General features: G+C 50.4%; 1 protein-coding gene across 1 annotated transcript; it reads left to right on the top strand.

Annotated features, from left to right (window-relative positions):
- The first annotated feature begins 9995 nt into the window (after nt 1–9995).
- On the top strand, nt 9996–11715 carry LOC136527871 (3-ketoacyl-CoA synthase 6-like). Its single transcript, XM_066520725.1, has one exon. The coding sequence runs from the start codon at nt 10089–10091 to the stop codon at nt 11562–11564; it is 1476 nt and encodes a 491-aa protein (XP_066376822.1). The 5' UTR covers nt 9996–10088; the 3' UTR covers nt 11565–11715.
- Nucleotides 11716–22857: the final 11142 nt, after the last annotated feature.

Genomic DNA, 22857 nt, shown 5'->3' with positions numbered 1-22857 from the left:
TCCTGGCATACATGTGATGTGCATTCGGTTTTGTTTTATGAAACCGGGTGTGACAGCTGCCGAGAGACAAGCACCTGCCTATCCAAATTTTCCCTGCGAAGGATCCGCCGGGTGACGGTTCACTTTCAAAGGCTATGGGCCACTGTGGGTAAATAGGGATACGAAGCTAAGAACGCTTCCACGGCCCATTAACGCCCATGAGTTCGAAGGCTGGCCCACCAGTGGGTTTACGGCCGCTCTAGGGCACCCTAGAGTGAGGGGAGGTTAAGTATGGGCCTGCTAGCGACCAATACCCAAGGCGTGCGAATAGCCATGGGAGTCCTAACCCTCGTTTCGAGTCTTGGATGATGCAATGGCCATGGTTTTTCCCTAAAGAAAGGCATCGAGCCCTTGGACCGGTCGAACGGATTCGAGAACTATATGGACTAGCCACCAAGAACCTGGAATCAGTCACTAGCTGACCTCGAATCGGGCCCCCACAAAGGGGATGCCAAGGCTCCACTCGAACAAGCCAGTTAACAACTCACCGAGCACCGTGCTCCATCTAGCGAGGAAAGCATGGCACGGCTCAGCCCCTCCATTCTAACGAATGAACGCATGAGGGACGACAATCACAAGATGAACCGACCCCCCGACCGGACCCCTGCTATGTGCGGAGGCTCGGGAGCATGGCATCGCAAAGAGACCGAACACACGGTCACAGACAAACGACGAGTCACCTCCAGCTACAAAAAACAAGGATGGGGTGACGCATGAAACACGACCGATCCCTACCAAGATCCACAGGGCTCAGGGGTTTGAACCACCTGATCCTAAAATCGGGAGACTGGGGTTCAAAGGCTAGCCTGCGGAAGGCCCGAGGCCACCTCACGTCAAAAAAGAGCCAGTGGAGAAAACATAGATGAGCCCCAGCGGCCTTCACCCGACCGGCCTAGAAGCAGATAGGGTCATTTCAACCTTCTTGTTTGATCCTAACTCCCAGCCGAGCCCATAGAATCCCCATTGAGGGGGATCTATTGGAAGGTGGGTTAAGTAGTAGTGGAATGCCATGTGAGGGCTTTGCCAAGCCCGTCGCAAATGACGGACTCGGATTCCACTCGAACATGCCCATTAGCGAGCACACCGAGAGCGTCACTCAAGCCATCGAAGCAAGTGACGTTAGCTCAATCCCTCTAGTTGCGAAAACCACAAATGGGGCACCAATCACAAAGTTGAGCTGACCCTTGATCGAACCCCCGCTACACGCGGGGGCTCGAGAAAAGTTGGACTCGTGAGGAGACTGAACGCACAGTCGCAGAACAATAGCTCGGATCTTAGGGAGGGGGTACGTATGAAAACAAGAGACATTTTCTCCTACTAATTTCGCTATTCTCTCCTCGATCTTTAGTGACACCTGACCCCAACAATAGTAAGGGGTCGGATCTCACTCGGGGGCTGATTAGGGTATAAATACATCCTTTCTGAAATAGTCGCCGCATCCGACCTCTTCCTCACATTAAAACTTAAGTGGCAAGGTCTGCGGAAATGAACGATTGAGCATGGCAGGTTGAACTACAAGAAACCTACGCCCTAGCGGCTACGGCACTCTTGCTCACTAGCATGATTAGAGTTTCCCTCCTACACCTTAGGCCCTACGGTCTTAACCAATGGAAGGGTCAGAACACACGAACCCCTTTTCACACATAAAAAGGGAGGAAAAACAAACTCAGTCAAACAAACCAAAATGATAAGTTTGTGCGATAGTACAGAAGGGTCAGAGTTTGTCTGCTTACTCCATGAACAATTACTCGACCTATCTGACTAACATCTCTAGGGGACAACTATGTCTTCTATTTTGTCTGCCAAATCCTGCGAAAGGGGAGCCATCGTCGTCTCTATCTCACCCAGCTCATAGGCTTCATAGCCAGGTGTGAAGCCAAGGCTCATCGTCTCTAGGTCGATGTTGTCCCCATAATGAGAATAAGCAATCATGAAGGATTGATGGACCCCGACGTGAAGGGCATTCCTTTTGAGCTGGCACACCCGTGCTGTTATCTCCACGGCATGGGCCACGAGCGAACTGGTCCCCTTCGACCGCACCACCTCCAGGTCATCGTAGACCACTCTAAGGGCGATGCTCAGGATACCGAGTTCATCGCTCTCCACTTGAAAGTTCCTCCTAGCCTCAGCAAGGTCTGCGGCTAGCCCGATAAACACGCCCTTAGCCTTCAGCCTCTTGGTTGTTGCCGTTCTAAGCTCGGCCTAGAGGGAGCCAATCTTCTGCTGTGCATCATCATGCTCTCGGAGGGCCTGGTCGCACTCCTCGTGAGCCGTTCCATGCTCTGAACGGAGGCTCTTCATAGTTTGGAGCAGGTCATCCCGCTCCTTGCGCAGCCAAGCGACTGCCATGGCATCTAGACTTGCCTTCTTCTCTAGGGCTCTGAGCTTCTCCTTGGCTCCCAGCTTTAGCTCCCGCTCCTTCTCAACCTCGGCCAAAAGGTCAAGGATTCGTCGGTAGGTCTCGATGTCCTTCTAGAGCAGCCCATCCCGCTCCCTCCTAACCTTGGTGGTCTCCTCCTCGTCCTCCCATGAACTCACCAATATGGCCTCGAACGCCCTCTCATCCTCATTCGCATGATGACGGCCTCGGCCACCCGCAATCAGAGATTGTTCACCTCCTCAACAACGGGAGTCAGCTCGGCCACCTTCTGTTGGGCGGCAGCAAGCTGGGCCATCACCTCCCCATGTAGCCATGCCTCCTCGACAAGGCGGTCCTAGGTTCCCTTCTGGCCATGAAGGAACCGTGACTTCCCCTAGCTATGAGTGATAAGGGACTGAAAGAAGACGAGGGTCAGAATACAAAAATATGAGGAGAAAGGAAAAAAGAGAGAAGCAGGATCAAGCAAGTACCCGACCAGTGGGAACGACAACGTCGGCCAAGGCACCCCGGACATGGTCTAGAGCTTCGAGCATGGATGCGACTTCCATGTCGAGACTCTCCCGCTCCATGCTCTTGGCGGGATCGTCGAGGGTGAAGAGCATCGACACTGGGTCCTCTAGATTTGTCCACCAGAGCAGGGGTTCGCCCCGCGCGGGCGAGTGGCTACCTCCCGACATCAGGGCTAGGGACGATTCCCCACCGGTCCTCTCTGACACCGCCATGATGCCCAGAGACCCCTCCATCGTGCCCTCCTCCATTCAGCCCACGTCGGGCGCCGTCGCTTGGGCCATCGGTGGCATGGGTTGCGCTGCAGCCTCGAGCGCTGCCACGTTTGTGTCTGGCTATAGCCCGCCTATCATAGCCACCGCCACCTCCGCCTGCATTGGTGGCGCCTCAACCGGCCACATTGTGCCCGCTGCGGTCGACGCCACGAGCGTGGACGGCAGCTCTGTCTGCCTCGTCACCAGCTGCTCAGTGACCTCCAAAGGCATCCCTCAAGCCCCCACATCCGCTTGTCCCGCCGAAGGCATGGGTGCCACCACGGGCGGTGCCTGACCGGACGGTGACGCAGTCACACCGGCGCCGCTCCCACTCGAAATGGGTGCGATGCCAATCGATGGTTGTCACCTCGCATGAAGGGCGACGCTCTTCTTCGGTGCCAGCGCCAAAGGATTACGCCACCTCACGATGCTGCAAGGAACGAAAAGCATAAGTTATGATGAAAATAGAGAAAAAAAAGAGAAAACAGAGGAGCTGGTGACTTACATCGGTGCTATTGGGTGGCGGATACATTTAGGGGTCGAACCCCTAGACCCCTGCTCGACCTCATTAGGGCAGGGCCGTTTCGAGCCCGCCCCCTGCTCCCGGGCAAAGGCGCTCTCTCCTCTAGCATCTTTGGGCGTTATGGTAAAGCCACCCACCTCCGCTAGCACCTCAGGCACAGCGACAAAGCCACCCGCCCCTATTGGATCCTGGGGCAAGCCGACGGTCCAACCCATCTCCACCGGCCCCACGGACGCGCCCTCCCCTCCATGCAACAGGAAGGGCCCTGACTCCTATAAGGACGAGTGAATACCTATCAGCACATCCTCGCTCTCTAGGACACCCCACTCGATGTCGTCGACTACCTTGTCATCATCTTCCTCATCATCATCATCGTCACTGTCGGTGTCCTCCCCTTGCTCCTATGCCCACAACTTCCGCTGCATCTTCTTCCTCTTGTCCTCCTTTGCCTTCTGAAGCCGCTCGCCCTCAGCATGATTCGCCGCCCTCACGGACGAATCCCTTGGCAATGGAGCCAAGTGATCCATGAGGACAAGGTCCCTCGGGTGGTCCCCCATCTCAATGTTAGTATCAAGGGGTCGGGAGTTCAATTGAAAATGGAGCATGAGGAGGGAAAACTTACAAAAATGATGTGGCCTGGTTCCGGCCGCATCGGAGGATGCCTTGGCACCGGGTACATGAAATCAAGGGGGGCGCCCACGTCGTCCCGCGAAGGCTCCATCGCCTTCTTAATGCGCTGCACGACTGTGGAATGGGAGAGCGCTCCCTCAGCAAGCGTTGTCTCATCAAATGATGCCTTGAGCGCCAACGCATACAGCGGAAGTGTGCGCCTCATCAACAGCACCACCCTCCTCGCATGGTAGGCCCTGATGATGCCCGACCCCTTTAGGCCCCTCTCCTTTAGGATATGGATGGCGGTGAGGTGGTCCCAGATCTTCTTCTTGTCCTTCTCCAGAACACCCCATCTCCACGAATCCGAGGCCTCTTCGATTGGGCGCCCGGTGAAATCCGGCAGGGGGCGGCAGCGTCATTCTTGAGATAAAACCAATGCGAATGCCACCCTTTGTTGGAGGTTGACAGCCACATCGATGGGTACTCACCGACCCGGTTGTTCCAGAGGTGGATGCTTGTGCATCCCATCGGCATATTCAGCTCCTGCTTCTTCTCCCTCTTCTTCTGGAGGGTGACGGCGAAGAAGTGCCGTCATAGATCAAAGTGGGGACCGATCCCTAGGAATCCCTCACACAGGGCGACGAACGCCGCCATGTGCTGGATTTCGTTGGGATTGAGGTGCTGCAGCTCGATCTTGTAGTAGTGCAACAACCCCTAAAGAAATCCATCAGTAGGGGTAGCGAACTCGTGCTCAAGGAAGTACGCAAACAACACCACATAGCCATCGAGCGGTGACGGCATGTCCTCCTCGCTAGGCAGCAGCCACTCCTCGGTCGTGGTCCACACGCAGAGAAGACCACGATGGACGAGGCCCTCCATGCGCTGGAAGGTGATATCAGAATGGCACCATGGATTCGTTGTAAGATGGGGGCAGGTGGATGCGAGCTTGATAGCGATTGAGACATGGATGCAGAAAGCCTAGGCGATTGGCGGCAGAGGTCATAGATGCGAAGGCAAGAAGGCAAAGTATGAAACCCTGGGGGCAAAACCTTTGGTTTTATAGGGGCGACGGATGTGATGAAACCAACTGTCCACCTAGATCTCCATGCCTACCACGATCAACCACAATGTCACGCCACGGGTTATGCGCACGCAATCCCTATCCTTTCCCTCAGAAGACTCATCGGACATTTCGCCTCCCCGTGCGGGCCATGACTCATTACAAGTAAGAAAGAATATAGATCAAAAACACCTCTACGGCTTATCTGGGCCCAGGACTTCGATGGTTGGCCCATCAATGGGTTCGACAGCCGCTCTAGGAACCCTTACGATAAGGGATGGGAAGGGATGGGCCTGCAAGCGGCCAGTACCTAGGTGCATGAGTGCCACAGGCATCTCAACCCATGATCCCTGTGAATGGGATGTCGGGACCCCAATCGAACTATCCAGCTAACGAACCACCAAATCTCACGGCCATACCCATAAAGGGTCTGACCTCGGCAAGAAGAAATCACCGTTCTCAGGACACGCCGTGGGTGACAAAAGAAGGCCAGGGCCCTCAAAGTCCTCCCTTTCAAAAAACCTCTGGAGGAGTATTCTACTCCTCCGTAGGCTCGGGGGCTACACCCACCATGTGCGCTCGCGTGCACCCGCTAGCAAGTCAAAAAATCCCCTAGGTGATTCTACCCGAATCACCCGGGGGCTCGGGGACTACTGTCGGGGACCAATACTAGGGTACCCGAAGATGAGGAGCTAATAACCATCAACGTTGATTCATCTGAGCGGTCAAGAGCGTGACCGCACCTCTTGGTGGGCTCCGCCTCGCCTACCGTCCGAGGGTTGACTAAGCCTCGACTGACCCCTGAGGTTAGGCCCCGCCTCTTCCGACCACTGAGGATTGGCTCCACCTCGGCTGACTCCCGAGGGCAAGCTCCGCCTCGTCCGACCCCCGAGGGTTGGTTCCACCTCGGCCGACGTCCGAGGGCTGGCTCCGCGTCGTTTGACCCCCGACGATTGGTTCCACCTCGGCCGACATCGCTGGGTTGGCTCCGCCTCGCCCGACGTCTGTGGGATGGCTCCGCTTCGCCCGATCCCTCGAACACGGTTCCTAACGGGAGCTCACGCTGCTGCCAACCACTACAGGCTAGAAAGTACAACCCAACATCAAACTTCTGGCATTGTGCAGGGAGCGGTCACATCTCAACACGACCCATCCCCGCGACATGCCATTCCAGGGAACTCACATCGCCCACAGTAATGGACGCGCGGTCACTATGCTGCCCACTCCCCGTATGGCCGTTGGTCAGCCGTGTCGCCCGCCGAGGCGGGGTGGGACGTTACGACTCGCTGACAACGCCCGGGCATGGCATTGTCAGAGGACAGGCGACCGACATGGAGCTGTCCCGATCACCGCCTGCTGTGTCAGCGAGGCCCGCACGGAGGAAAAGGAAGGCCCGACAACCCTGAAGACTTCCTTGGCCTCTTGTTCTCCTCTCTTCCCCCATTGTAACCCATGCTTTCCCTTGGCCTATAAAAGGAAAAGCGGTGCATCTCATAAAATGGGGACCGATACATCGAACAAGTGCATCATATAGCATCGGTTCACCACACCGTATCAGACACCGAGCAATCAAACCACAGAGACTTGGGAGCTACCTCTCTCTCTCTCGCCAGTTTGTAACCCCCTACTACAAACTCAGTGCGAGTAACACGAGCAGCCCGAAACTGGACGTAGGGACATTCGGCCCGAACCAGTATAACTTTTGTGTCCTCTTAACACACCATCCGTGCCAGACGCGCAATATACAAATTTACTTGTTGGTGCTTACTCAAAACACCGACAATAGTCATGACTCGTGGCTAATAAATAAAGTGTACTATATAATTAGTTAAATTTGAAAGCTTTAACTTGACACTGTGCTAAAATTATATTCTTTTATGGACCCAGAGACTTATTTGTTTGCATCCCCACGATCTGTCTTAGTTGTGCTTGCATCTGGTTCAGCACTGGGTCGGGCAACAATCAGACTTTAGGTCTTGTTTAGTTTCAAAAAGTTTTCTCAAAAGTGTTATAGTCGTCATCATATCGAATCTTGCGATGCGTGCATAGAGCATTAAATGCAGACGAAAAAAAATTAATTGCACAGTTTGGTTGGAAATCATGAGACGAACGTTTTGAGCCTAATTAATCCATGATTGAATACTAATTGTCAAATAAAAACGAAAGTGCTACGGTAGTCAAATTTCCAAATTTCGCATAACTAAACAAGCCCTTACTAGTGGTTACAGTGGTATGTGCAGCTTTTCACTCTGATCCTCTTCTTTTATCTTTGCCCAGCCACGCATGAGGCTTCAATGTAGGCATACTTTGTACTTGTACTTGTATTAACTGGCGTCTTCTATCGGATCTGTTCATCTGGTATTAAAGTTAGGCTGATAAAACAACTGAAGTTATTTTGCTGTGAGAGAAAAATACTATAGATTCTAGCTGATAAGTCGGCTGAAAAGTTCAAGCGAGCAGGCCCGATAAAATTAGGTAGGACCAAAAAATAATTACTTCCATTTGCATCTTTTGGGTTTATTTTAGCTCTAATAAGTTTGATTTGAAATTTCAGTGCATGACGCAGTGATCGTGCTCACGATGACGCCTTGGTTTTGCTGGGTTTCAGAGAAGGTTTATAAATATTTGTGAAATTTGAAATACTTTTTAATTCAGTGAAATTGAAATGTGAGTACTTTGATATGTCAAATGGAGTTACTTGACGTGCCACTTGTCTCCACCCCGCATAAGTGCGCCGTCCAGACTGGAGAGCATGACTGTGACGTGGTTTAGCGTTAGTATATCTGTCCTCGCAATACGTGATTCGGTACGCATGTTCTCTCTTCCCGACTCGAAATTACATAGGCGCGTTATTGGGTACAAAACATGAACTGCAGCAAAACTAAAGCTGTTTAAATTCATTCGTAAAAAATTAGCTAGCTAATATTTTCTATTTTTTTATATAGCTGATTTTTGCTACTAGGTAGTTGATAGTGAATCGAAGGTATATATAAACTATTAGCACCTATTAGCAAACTTCGAACCTACTAGTGAACTAAGGGCCCGTTTGGATCATTAAATTGAATTCATTCTAATAATTACAATTTAGACATAGATTAATTAAGCTAATATAATTATATATGGAATATATTTGTATATTTATTGTTAGGCATAAAAGGGATATTCTTATATGTTGCATTTCTATCGTAGGGAAGTAAGTTAAAGAGTGTGCTATAAGTTGGAGAATAGAATTATAGCATAGTGATCTATAGAATTCATTTCTATCTCCCATCCTATAAATTTAAGATAGGCTTATTTGTGAACTTGGAAAAATTATGGAATGTCAAATTCCAAGCCAAATAGCCTAATACATTATGTAGATTTCAATTTCTCCAAAATAAAGAGATCCAAACGGACCCTTATAGTTAAGGTGGACCTGTCTAGGCAACCCCTTATTGTTTTAACCCCTCCTAACAACTAAATTTTGTCCATACACTTACACTATCTTATAACTATATTTACACCGTTTTATTACTATATTACAATAATTTCTACAGCGTAATTTATTAGACAGAGTGATGTAATTTGGGATAATTGCAGAGACAAATTAATATATGCCAAATTTTTCAAAAAAAAATTATAATTTTTTCTATGGATTCCAGATACCTGAGAAATATATGTCAAATTATTCACAAACATCATCAAATTGTTCACAAATTCCAAACGGACAGCCATAGAAGCCGGTTTCTCTACGGGGGGCGGACGCCTGGAGCTTCTTTGTATGGGGAAGAAGGAGGGCCACAGGGAGGTGGTGGAGGGCGGACGTCTGGAGCCTCTCTACGAGGGCGGACACCTGGTGCTTCTCTGCGGGTGCGGACGCCTAGAGCTTCTCTGCAGGGACGAAGGACCGGTGCCCAGACCTTCTCTGCAAGGGGTGGACGCTCAGACCTTCTCTGTAGGGGGAAGAAGGAGGGCCACAGGGAGGAGGCGACCGGTGGGACGCGTCGCGCCAGTGGGAGGAGGAGGCCGTGGTGCCTCCCCTGCGCCGCCAAGGAGTCGGAGTAGCCGGAGGCGATGCGAGTGATTGGAGACCGAGGGGCTAGCAGCGAGACGAGATCGGAGCCACACGACTACAATCCGACGGCCACAGATTCGGTTGTCGGATGGCTCCAAGACAACCGGTTGCCATCTAGCTTTTTTACATAGATAATAGCCCTCTAACTAATAATAATTAGTATGTTTATTATCAAGTCTGTTTGGATCCACTGATACTAATTTTAGCTTGTAATTTTTAGTCTTAATGGATCGTTACGTGTCCTTAGAAAAATGTTACAATTTGCTAGTACTGTACCTTCCCATTGTGTAGGACAATTTCTAAAATTCGCGTATGGCTTTGCTGCCCTCGGGTCTCGGGATGACGAGATCAGTGCGTACAAGCATGGGCTTTAATTAGCGGCATGATGATTTCATCAGATTTATCGGTGAACCATGCCGATGGAGCAGGACGCTAGCCTGGGCGAGTAAAGACCCCCCGTGGCCCACACCAACATGCATGCGTCGGTAATACCCTTGCTCGGCTTGATCCCACCGGCTTTAAATCCTCCCCATTCCCTCCCGCTCCCAAGATCACAGTCGCTTAGGCCTACTAGCTGCTGAGTGTGAGTCGTGAGCTCACTCTCAGTGCCAGTGGTCTCGCTCGAGCACGCGCACGCCAGCTGGTAGACAGCAAACAGCATGGGCTCGTCGGCGGCTCATCAGCTGAAGCAGCTCAAGCCGCTGTACCAGCACGTGGTGAACAACTTCGTCGCCGTGCTCGCTGCGCCGCTGGCCGTGGCGGCCGTCGTCAATGCGGCGCGCGTCGGTCCCGACGAGCTGATCGGCAGGCTGCAGGCGCTCCGGGCGGTGCACGTGTTCCTCGCCGTGTTCGTCGCGGCCGCCGCGGCGACGCTGTACGTGATGCTGCGTCCCCGGTCCGTGTACCTGGTGGACTATGCCTGCTTCCGCACGAGGCCCAACTGCCGCGTCCCCTTCGCCACCTTCCTGGAGCACGCCAAGCTGGTGACGTTCGTCGAGGGCGCCTCCATCGACGAGCGCAGCGTCCGGTTCATGACGCGGCTGCTGGAGCGCTCGGGCCTCGGGGAGGAGACGTGCCTGCCCCCGGCGCACCACTACATCCCGCCGTACCGGAACATGGAGGCCTCGCGCGCGGAGGTGGAGCTGGTCATCTTCTCGGCCATCGACGACCTGCTCGCCAAGACGGGCATCAGCCCCAACGCCATCGACGTCCTGGTGGTGAACTGCAGCCTGTTCGCGCCCATCCCGTCGTTCACGGACATGATCATCCACAGGTACGGGATGCGGCCGGACATCCGCAACGTGCACCTGTCCGGGATGGGCTGCAGCGCGGGGCTCATCTCCGTCGGGCTGGCCAAGAACTTCCTTCAGGTCGCTCCGAAAGGCGCGCACGCGCTGGTGGTGTCGACGGAGACCATCACGCCCAACTACTACGTGGGCAAGGAGCGCGCCATGCTGCTGCCCAACTGCCTGTTCCGCATTGGCGGCGCCGCCGTGCTGCTGTCCACTTCCCGCGCCCGGGCCCGGTTCCGGCTCGCCCGCGTGGTGCGCACGCTGACGGGCGCCCAGGACAGCGCGTACCGGTGCGTGTTCCAGGAGGAGGACGGCGAGGGCCACCGCGGGATCAACCTGTCCAAGGACCTGATGACCATCGCGGGCGACGCGCTCAAGGCCAACATCACGGCCATCGGCCCGCTGGTGCTGCCGGCGTCGGAGCAGCTCCTGTTCGCGCTGTCCTTCATCGCGCGGCGCGTGCTGAACCGGCACGTGAAGCCGTACCTCCCCGACTTCCGCACGGCGTTCGAGCACTTCTGCATCCACGCGGGCGGGCGCGCGGTCATCGACGAGCTGCAGCGCAGCCTGGGCCTGTCGGACCAGGACGTGGAGGCGTCGCGCATGGCGCTGCACCGGTTCGGCAACACGTCCAGCAGCTCGGTGTGGTACGAGCTGGCGTACATCGAGGCCAAGGGCCGCATGCGCCGCGGCGACCGCGTGTGGATGATCGGCTTCGGCTCCGGGTTCAAGTGCAACAGCGCGGCGTGGGAGTGCATCGCGCCGGCGTGCACCGCCGAGGGACCCTGGGCGGAGAGCATCAGCCGCTACCCCGTTGACATCCCCGAGGTGCTCAAGCACTAGCCGACGCCTGATCTGTCTGGTATCGATCTGAGATCCTTGTGTACGTACACGTAGGTAAGGTAATGAAACCGCGCCTGATCTGTCACGTCCCGTTTCCTCTCTCGCGCATCTCGTCTCGTCTAGGAGGACGGAGGAGGAGGCCGACGACGACGTGACGAAAATGTATTTTGGACTAGCTTGTGGTGCTGGCCAGGCCGGGCGCGTTGAATGCCGAGACTGACGCGTCCATGTGTGCGGTGCGCTCCAGCCCGGACAGGTTGGTTGTGTGAGGGTACACCGGGTTAAACCCGGGCCATTTACACACACGTATAGTACTCGTGGTCCTCTAGATCGTCGTGTACCCTTCTCTTTTTTTTTTTCTTTACCAAATTTGTTAAACCACCAATAATTTACTTGGTGTCCATCCATTTAGAAACAAGGCAAAATGTACTGCGAGTTGGATCGATTGCATTACTATAGCAAGCATTGTACTCTACCTGAATAATAATTTATGATGAAGTGAAGTTACTACAGCAAGCCCTCACTGGCAAAGATGGATGAATGCATGGACGGGCACGCCCCGTGTTGTGTGCCTTGACTTTCTGAATCTGCTGCTGCTGCTGTGCCTTGACTTTCTGAATCTGCTGCTGCTGCTGCTGACTTGGCTCGCTGCGGCTCTTGGCTTCTGGCCGCGTGCGCCCTCTGCGCCAACCACAGCCTTATCAGCGGCGTCCGTTTTCAATTCTTGCCGTGCGCTGCTTCTGCTTCCGCTGTTCGGTCGAGTCCGGCGTCCATTTATCGCTGGCACTGGCAGGCGGCGTACTTTGCCACGCTCAAGCAAGGTAGCAGCCTAGCACACGCATACTCTACTGCAGCAACCTCTACCCGTTACAGTACGAGGCATGCATGGCGAGGCCCAGAGGTTAGGCGGGCCGCGCGGGCGCCATGAATGCCCGCGGAATCTTGCCCCCGGTCTTGCCACTGCTCCTTTGAGCATTACAGGTCGCACGCACTCCATCGCGCTGTGGGCTTCCGGCTGCTATTATTGACCCCGGGTGTCGCACCTAGAATGCATGTGCGGTGGTATTGGTGCAGTGCTGGAGTGGCAGCGGCTTGCCATTTGCCAATGCCAGCCGGCCGGACCGCCGGAGGATCTGAATCTACGCAATGCAAGCACGATTGGTTTCGCGGTGATGGCCCGGCACCCGGCAGCATGCATGTCCTGTTGCGAACTTGGCTGGCTCTCCCTACTCCCTAGCTAGGCGCTAGCCACTTGTCATTACTGCTGCTGAGGCAGCTCTCCGGACGGTTCTTTCCAATGAATTATGAATTCACTGTCCTAGCCGTACAATTCAACTGTGATATTGGACCATGTTTACTATCCGTCTGTCACACGTAAAAAGCTGACCTGTAGGACGTTACTACTGTACATACAGTTCTAGAAGCCACAGATCGTTTCTTTAATCCTTTGCCAAATAGCCCTACTAGGGCCCTGTTTAGTTCACTGATCCAGGGACTAGAGACCATGGGGTGTTTTTATTCACCTACTAAACTTTAGTCGTTGTCCCATTGGATGTTTGATACATGCATGGAGTATTAAATATAGGCTAATTACGAAACTAAGTGCACAGATTGAGACGGTTTTGCGAGATGAATTTTTTAAGTCTAATTAGTCCATGATTTGACAATATGGTACTACAGTAAAGATGTGCTAATGATGGATTAATTAGGCTTAATAAATTCGTCTCGCGGATTACTGATGGATTCTGTAATTTATTTTTTTATTAGTATCCGAACACCGCATGCGACACCCCCATGTGACACCTCCTAAACTTTAGTCACTAGATCCAAACACACCTTAAAACAGGGACTAACTATAGTTCACAAACCTATCTGGTTCAAGGGGCTAAATGGGACTAAAGATCATTAAGGCAGTTAAACAAAGACCAAAACGCCCCCACCCACCTACCCCTCACCTCCTCCTTCTCGTCTTCGTCTGCCGCTGCTCTGCGCTTCGAGAAGCTCGTGCGCCGTCGAACGCCCCCTTCTCCTCTTTGTCGAACACGTTAGTGTCCTCGGACACGCCCCCCCCCATGGGAAGCTCCCTGATCCGCGAGCCACGGCCACCGCGGTCCGCGGAGAGGGCCAGGGCGGCGCAGTGGAAAAGACGGGCGCGGCGACGGTCATGGTCTCAGCTCCAGCGGCGGCGTCGGAGATGGCCAGGGTCATGGGGGGAGATGGCCCAGCGTCCTCCTCCCTTCATCCCAACAGAGAACTAGAGCGAGGTGGAGGGAGCAGGGGTGGCGCTCATGGGGTGTGGGCGCGGCGGCGGGGAAGAAGCGGGCGACCACGCGAGGGAGCCACACGCCTCGTGAGGGAGGAGAGAGAGTGAGGGTCATGAGCTGTCCTTTTGGACTAGTAGTCGCAATAGCCACCCCTTAATGGGACTACATGACTAACCCATTTTAGTCCCTCTTTTAGTCCCATGTTTGACAATTTAGCGACTAAGTCAGACTAAAATGGTTGAGGGGCTACTGATTAGTTCCACGGACAGGCCCTAGGATGTAATCAGATCAGGTCATACGATATTGTTCACACCATATTTGTTTTCATATTTTTCTTCAGAGCCAGATACGAAAAATATGGAATGTGATTGCGGAATTGCTTCAGTTTGTGAATAAATATCTATAGAATAAGGGGCAATCCGGAGCTGGATAAGATCGGTCACAAACATTTCTTCGAATAAAGGTAACAACTACATATATATGTGACATATTTTCAATTCTTCAAAACACTTCAAGAAAACACTAAAAAAATATAAATTCTCTCATATTAAGAGGACATTTTTTTTGTCAAATAGATCAAACTATTCTCAAATTTTTTAGCAAAAGAATAATTGTGTTAACCGACCATTTGCATTTTACCAATTTAATTTAAGTTCATTAAAATATTTTAATAAAGTTGAATTTGAACTTAGTTCATAATTTATACTTATATTTACTTTAGAAAAGATAACCAACTGTGGTTCCTTACGGTGGAACCAGTCCACCCGGGTTCAAGTCATCGATCTAGTATGGGTGCTCGTATTTTTCTGGACTTATTCCAGGATTTAATGGCGCTATGTTTTCAGTGGTAGGTGACGCTCCCTTCGACAACGAGGCGTCAGTGGTGACTGTGAATCTCGAGATCTACCGGCTCAGTCATTTGAACATACTCATAGGGATAAGGTTTACATACGTGTGTTCATCGGAGTGAGTATACGTGTGTTGTAAACATATGCGTTATACAGTGTAATTCTCAAAAAAGAAAAGATAACCAACTATACTTTACTTATTCTTTCTAGCTGAAGTTTATCGTTGAATGTCCAATCTAGCTATCTGGATTATCCGGCGACCAAATATCCAACATCTATTCATATTTGATATCTAGATATCTGTGCATGTTAAGCCCTCGCTTTTAGCTGCCCGTCTGGATGTCCTTCGGCTAAAAATCATCGTCCTCTATCCCAGATTATAATCGTTTTGGTTTTTCCATATACTTAAAAAATTATAGATCATCCGGATATATAATAAAAATTACGTATCTAAAAAAAATTCAAATCTAACGAACTAGGATCTAAAGATCTACCGTATTTTTATCTAAGGAAAACGACTTCAGCCGACTTTAATAGAACCCGCTGTCTCGAGGACCCGCGTCACGCCAGGGCGCCTGGCCGGACGTGCAGCCACAGTCTGTAACCCAGCAGGCGGGCACAGGGTATGAACCTGTTTTCTTGTCACCGAAACAGGAAACTACCGCGAAAAGGCTAAGCGCGTGTTCGGTTCCACCCAAAATCTTAAAAAGTGCTATAGTACCTATTACATCGAATGTTTACGGCCCATATATAGAGCATTAAATATAGACGAAAAAAAATAATTACACAGTTTAGTGGAAAATTGCGAGACGAACATTTTAAACCTAATTAGTCCATATTTAAACACTAATTGCTAAATAAAAACAAAAGTGCTACGATAGTCCAAAATTCCAACTTCCTGAAACTAAACGCCCTCTAAGCCAGCCGTGTCGTGTGTGCAATCTGACAGTCGCGGTACTCCCTCGATGTCTCCGCGTCCAGGCAAGCCGTGTGTGCAGTCGCGAGAACGTGGAACGCGCAGCTCGAGGGACGGCCAGGCGCGTACAACTAGTACGCTGCGCAGTTACTACGCCCCACCAGCTCGCACTAGACATGCACCAGCAATCCAGCAGCGCAGCACGGACGCGGACGGAAGTACGCGGCGGCCAGCCCGCCCCTGCACCGCGGCACGCTGCCCTCAGGCCTCCTCAGCCACCCGAATCTTCGATACTGTTAAACATAGACTAATTACAAAACTAATTACATAGATTAACGTTAATTTATGAAAAGAATCTATTAAGTCTAATTAGTCTATGATTTAATAACGTTGTGCTACAGTAAATATTTGCTAATGATAGATTAGTTAGGCTTCATAGATTCATCTCGCTAATAAGTCTACTCTTGTACAATTAATTTTATAATTAGTCTATATTTAGTTCTAATTAACATCCGAATATTCGAGGTGACTCACAGTATTAAATTTTAACCCTACTTCCAAACACCATGACTACACGACGCCTGGGCGCTCACACTCGCATACGCGCGCGGCGGCCGGCATGCGCCTCACCGTACATAACTAGGCAGGCCGGGACGTACGCACTGCACGGTGATGCTTCCTACAGCATTGCCGTGCGCGTGCGATGCTGTTCGGAATTCTGCGCTGAAGCCTGCACTCAGACGCGTGCGTCGGTCGAAGGTTAGACGACTCCGGTCACAGCCAACCACCAGCACCGTTTGTCTGTTGCCGAGCCAGCTGCCACTGTCCGAGAAGGATTTACTCCCTGCGTGTCTATAAAGAAAGTCGTCTTAACAGTGATATAGTCTTAAAAAAAAACTTTGACCGCTATTTTTTGCTATAAAATATTTATAAAATATAGTTAATAAATACTTTTATAATACTATATTCCAAAATGAATCTACTTATGTCACTTTTATAGTTTCAAACTCAACCCAAAAGAATTTATTTGTAGTCAAAGTTTTAAATGTTTGACTTAAGACAACGTTAAAACGACTTTTATTTAGGAACATGGAGAGAGCACGGACCGGTAAATCTTGTTTCTAGAGGTGGGGCTACCGTCCACCTATGGTAGAGCCTGTTCTAAAATGGATTGATTTGTCTGTCTCTAAAAATAATTGAAAAAGGTTAGCACCTGGACGTTCAGACCGGGGCTAGCGTCCGGACACCCGCGCCGCACGCCTACTTCACGTGGGGTCCCACACCGCGTAGTGTTCCATGCTCGCTCCATGGCCATGCTCGCTTGTCTTATAATCCGTATTTTTCAGCTTATTTTTTCAGCGAAACAGTGTTTTTCTCTCACAACAAATTAACCAGAACTGTGTTTCGCCATGTTTTTTCAGTGAAGCGAACGGGGCCCATGTCCCATGCCCACTCCGTCTTGACCTTACGCCCGCACGGTTTCTCGCGTCTACCGCTCGCGCCCCCTCCACACACATACGCATGCAGGCGGGCTCAACAGCTACAGCAGGTGGCTGCTGCAGATGGGATCCACTGCACCATGCATGTGCAATACCAGATCTACTTTTGTAACTTCTAGAGGAAACATTTGCAACATACTTTCTGAAACAGTTGAAACACTCGCAACATACCTGAAACACGAGGGAAACACGTGTTGAAAACATATGCAACATCCAGATGAAACACTTGCAACATAAGTGTGAAACATATGCAACACCCAGATAAAATACTTGCAACATACATGTGAAACATATGCAACATCCAGACAAAACACGTGCAACATCCGTTTGAAACATCTAAACCATTTGGGACAGACGCCTGCAACATATGTGTATAGCCATTGCAACATCCTAATCTAGTTTTGCAACATTCACATGAAACACTTGCAACATGCATATAAAACACTTGAAACATATGCTTGCAATATCCGAGGAAGGAAGGGAGCGCGAGGTGCAGCTGGAGAAGCCGCTCCGGGTCTTGCCACTCCAGATCTCGTGATGTCGCCAGCTGAGGTCGAGCGTCGCGGTGGCGCCGGCGTCCACAGCGGTCACGACCTCCTAGTGGGGAACGACGGCGTCGGCAGCACCTCGACGCGACGAGGGACGGAGAGTGGCGCACAGGGACGGGAACCGGGCACGATGCGACGCGGAGGAGTGGGTGCGACGGGGGATGGAGCACAACACAGCGACAGACGTGGTGCGGCTCGACGCGAGATGGGGGTGCCGCTGCGAGGCGGCTTGGGGCTGGCAGACGACGCGGTGAGCCACGACGAACGAAGCTAGGAGTTGGGGATTTGTGTCGGATGTGGCAGTGTAGATGGAGTAGATAGAGGAGAGAGCGTAGATGGGCCTGTTGGGCCGGTCGCCTGGAGCGAGCGCGGAGCAGAGCGTCCGATTTTTTAAGATTCCGGACGTATGTTCCGTAGCATTACCGAAAATAATTTTGCAATTTAAACTTCTATGCAGGTGCATCGAGCCCATCGAGGAAGCTCATAGGAACCTTTGTCGCACAAAGGCCATAGCATTATAGGGTTTTTTACAAGATCCTTGCACCATATATGTTGGTGGCAATCCCTGCCGTGCATGACAACTATGGTGCCAAGCACTCGTTACCCTGTGCCATAGTATCGGAAGCAATCGTGGAACACAAATTGGAGGGAGCAACGAGAAAGGGAGAGAGGGAAAACCTACCATCAAATCCTGAAGGCCGAGCTCGCCCCGGAGCCCATCGTGGAGACCCACTATGTGAATCTGACGAGGTAGGGCAGGGCAACATATGCAACGGATCCATCATCGTCATGTCAATTACGTCTTTGGAGTCGACCACACTCGTGCATTCCGCTAAGGGGAGGGCTGCGCGCCACTATTCTTTAAGAGGAAGAGGGTCAGGCCACTCATCATCCTCCACCATTAACAAAGAGGGTCACACACAAATAGGGTCCACCACCAATGCCGGGTGCGGTGGGGTGGGAGGGTGCTACCACTAGGTAGGTAGCCGGACTACATCGCCACCAGGAAGGGACGCAGAGGAGTTTCGTTGAGAGAGAGAGAGAGGGAGAGAGAGAGAAATTAGGTAGGCAGGAGAAAGAGAAAATCAGTTTCTTGGCCCTAAAAAAAATTTTGCTTAATTTCTTGGCCCTTTTTCTTTTGTTGCCTATTTGGTCCTAAAACGAATTTCGTTTAGTTTTCTAGCCCTTCCATTAGTACGATGGTCTAACTGTGTTAACTTGTACATGAAATGATTCTTTTACCCCTAGCCATGCGAAACAGCTCTGGAAAGTTACAATCTATACATAGATAAACTTTGCTTTCAATAGTGACATAGAACACTTAGCAGGTATGGACTGCACCTCCCTCTGAGTTTCAAGTTGACTTGCCAGGAGGCGATTGTACTCGTCCACAATCTATCGAGAAGAGCACGGTGGATGTGGTTTATAAAACGAGATTAACAGCAAGACATGAGGGAGTAATTCAAATCAAGTGAACTTAAAATTCTTAACACCTAGAATTACATGGGCCAAATCCAACTAGCTGAGGAGGTGCGCCGGACTAGCCCAAAACTCCATTTCGTTCTTGAAAACAACCAAGATCACAATGTTCGGAGAGAAACAGTAGGCAACAATAAGATAGAGTCTGGAGTCTGGACTGCCGTGCTGGGCCGGAACAGTTTGACACGGCCCCTTCAGCCCACAAACGAACCTGCAACTGTTGCGCCAATGGACTGTCCCAACTATCAACTTCTTCGATTGGAGATCACTCGTGTAACTTCACCTAGCTAGAATTTATATACCTGCAATTAAAAGGAAACGTATATGATCACCTAGAATTACGAGTCCATGGACATTGATGTCCTGAGTTCATATGATAGCCGTCATGGTAGCTAAGAAGCAGCAAGCTGTTTGTAGTTAACCTGAACGTTGACAGTTACACATTCAGATATGAGGAGGCTGAGCGTGAAGAGTAGGAGCCTTTTCGATCTAGAAAAAGACTGATCCAATGGCCTAATTCCTTTAACGTTCAACGAAAGAAATAAGTCTCTGGCTTTTCATAGAGTAGGTGTTGTGTCACTATTTTTAGGTTTCTAGAGAAGATTTGTTTAAGTGTCACTAGCATTTGAACCGTGGCCGAAAACCACAGCATCTGAAACAAACTCCTGATCGAGTAGCTTACGGCTACACTACAAGTGTTCGGCTGATACATATTCAGCTTGTTTCAGCTTATTCTCTCTCACAGAACACTATTGAGTCAGCCGAACACAACAAAGTCCTTCAATGGACGCCAAAAAAGAAAAAGAACAGAAAAAAAGTGTTGCCGCTGATGCTCGTCCAGATAGTACTAGAATTTTTCTTCCTCCTCTTGAGATCGCTGCAGTAGTGCAGTAGAATCAGCACAAATTGTGCTCCCTGCTCAATGCTCGTAGCTCATGACTTCACATGCAACTCGCTTAGACACTTAGCCAGGATTTACCTGATCTAGGTCCAGTTAAATTCCGGTGCTTTATCAAAGTGTCAAGCCCCTTTACCAGCGTGCCGTGCTGCCTTTTTTGAAGAATTGGAGACCTTTCACTGCTGCTTTTATTCTTCTATAGTCACATTGCCCCTACGTACCTACCTAATGTTTTGACCCCCACTACGCTCGTTTGGACTCCATTATAGTAATATGATCGGGTCACAGATGCTCCATTAAGTAGTTATAGGATGCTAAGTACCTTTTCGTGCTAATTGCTCTTTATTTGCCCATTAAGGATTCTTCAAATCTTCTGAAAATGAGTGTGCCGGCCGGCGCGTGCTAATACCTGAAGATCGATAACTACCAATAAGTGGAGGAGTAGCTAGTATTTTATGGAAGGGGTGGTGTGACGAATAAAATATGGACTGGAGGGGAGGATTCGTGCGTGTTTGTTATTCCTTGACGAAATCAGTTCCAACATTTTGACTGCTTAGATCATGTGTTCACACATCTTATCGCCCCTTGTTGTATTGTATATATATATATGGCTCGTTAGCTGACGAAACCAATTACACCATGAGACGAGCTGAGCTAACGGAGTGGGAGAAAGGAGCTAGCTTGTCAGGTAATTTGCTGATGGGTCAAACTGCACAGCGTTCCGCCACTACGCCAGAGAAGCTAATTTGAGAAGGCTCAATTAGTGACGGTTAATTCAAGCGTCTGAAAATTTACGTTTGTGATGTGGCCAGTACTAGTGACGCGCCTCCTTTGTTGTTTTCTGGCGTAGTGCGCGCGCGAAGAAAAACGACGCTGCATGCCGTCCGCCATTTCTCCATTGGTGAGACCGACGTGCAGTCTCACAAGATACCAAACCAAGCACAATTGCATCTGCATTGTCAATGCGTGATGCGTAGTTATATGGCTCGACCGGGCATGATCTTAGAGCAAATGAATTTGAGTCCTAGTCCTAGTTAGTCTTGTTAATTTGCATCGTTTCAATTTTCATCCTTGAATTTTACAGTGTAACTAGAATCTAAATTTGAGCCCTGACTTCTGAGTCACGACAACTTGACACTTGCATTGGAGTTCTGACAGCTCCAGAAATTCCGCATCATGCACGAGTTGGTTTGTGTGGTCAGTCAAAGAGTTGCCGGACAGAGTAGAATTGCAAGTGCAAGGAAGGAAGTAGTTGTAGTGTTACTTTTCCCAGTCCAGTAGAATAGAAAGAAAGAAAGAAGAAAACACGCGCGTAGTGCGTTCAGCATGAAGCGTACGAAGATTGGAAGCCTGCGACTACACATATATACTACTCTGCAACCAAGAAAGAAACACTCCCAGAGTCCCACTTGGAGCACTTTTTGCCTACATATACGATCCTGTGTGGCCCAGACGCTCTCGATCGATCGCCAATCAGTAGTCAATCAACTATCCTTCCATCTCTCCTGCAACTTCCCAATCGCTTCCGGCTCTTTGCAATCACAAACTCTCGGCGTGCGAATTGGTGGATCCATCGGCGCCTTTCCAATGCCCGCCCAATCATAGGAAGTCGCCGTCGTCACCATTTTCATTTGTGGTTGTGGCCCAGCTTTTCTCTCGGCCGACTTTGTACCCAACTTCTGATCCAGTAATGACGTGACCGTGATGCCATGCACACAGCATGCATGCGTGAGAGAGAGTATACTACCAGGACTAGGAAGCAGCGTCGTCTAGGAGCTGTTACCGTTCGTCGAGTTGAATTGATCTCCGGCGACCGTCAGTCCGCACGGTTGCTGGCAGACTTCGGTAACTGGAGACCAGAACGAGACTAAGCACGAGATGGCCGGTTTATTTAAGTTCCATGTCCGTTTCTGTCTGTCCTCTCCTTTCTTCGTTGAACCATGGTGCAAACTGACGAGGAAACTGCACCGTACCAACTGATGTGTCACAATTCTTTATTTGGCGCGCGTCTCGTCACCAGTCGTGTCATTATATATAGCCCTGGTTTAGTTTCACCCCAACTTCTAAAAAGTTGCTACAGTACCTGTCACATCGAATGTTTGTAGCCCGTGCATGGAGCATTAAATATAGACGAAAAGAAAAACTAATTGCACAGTTTGGTGGGAAATTGTGAGACGAACGTTTTGAGCCTAATTAGTCCATATTTGAACACTATTTGCCAAATAAAAACGAACGTGCTACAGTAACCCCAAAATCCAAATTCCTAGAACTAAACAAGGCCATATATACTGTATTGTCTGCAGTGTCCAGGAAGAGGTCAGACGACGCACACCACACTTGCTGCATTTTCTACACACATGCAATGGCACCACATACGTACCTTGCTACAAAACAAGCAGAGGAAAATTTCTGGAAAGCCGGCCATTTTTTAGTGTGTTGAAGCTCGAAAGGGAACGACAAAGGCAGCAGATCTTCCATGTCCCGTTGTGCAGAGCATGCAGCAATTGGGAAGGAGGGTAGGCGTGAGTACACGGCACTAGTAGCGGTTGTCCCTTGGCATGCAGCTCGCAATTGGGGATGAAGGGTGTCAATGGCAGCTAGAGAGGATCAGACTCAGAGACAGGCTCGTTAAGACATTTAAACTCCCGGTTGGTGAAGCATCTACCGCTGAGCCTGCCAGTGGCCAGCCTGTTGATATCCAAATACTGTACCATCCAAGCAATAGGACTAAACAGTTGATCGTCAGTTAGGTCTTGCAGATTTGCCTAGCTTCTAGAATCCCAATTGCATATGACTCAGAACAGCTGTGTACAATGTTCAAGTTCAGTCCAAACTCCAAAC

The sequence above is a fragment of the Miscanthus floridulus genome, chromosome 19, assembly GCF_019320115.1.
Source record: "Miscanthus floridulus cultivar M001 chromosome 19, ASM1932011v1, whole genome shotgun sequence".
NCBI classification, from domain to species: domain Eukaryota; kingdom Viridiplantae; phylum Streptophyta; class Magnoliopsida; order Poales; family Poaceae; genus Miscanthus; species Miscanthus floridulus.
Note: the sequence above shows the minus strand (reverse complement) of the source record. Positions and strands in the feature narration are given on the sequence as shown.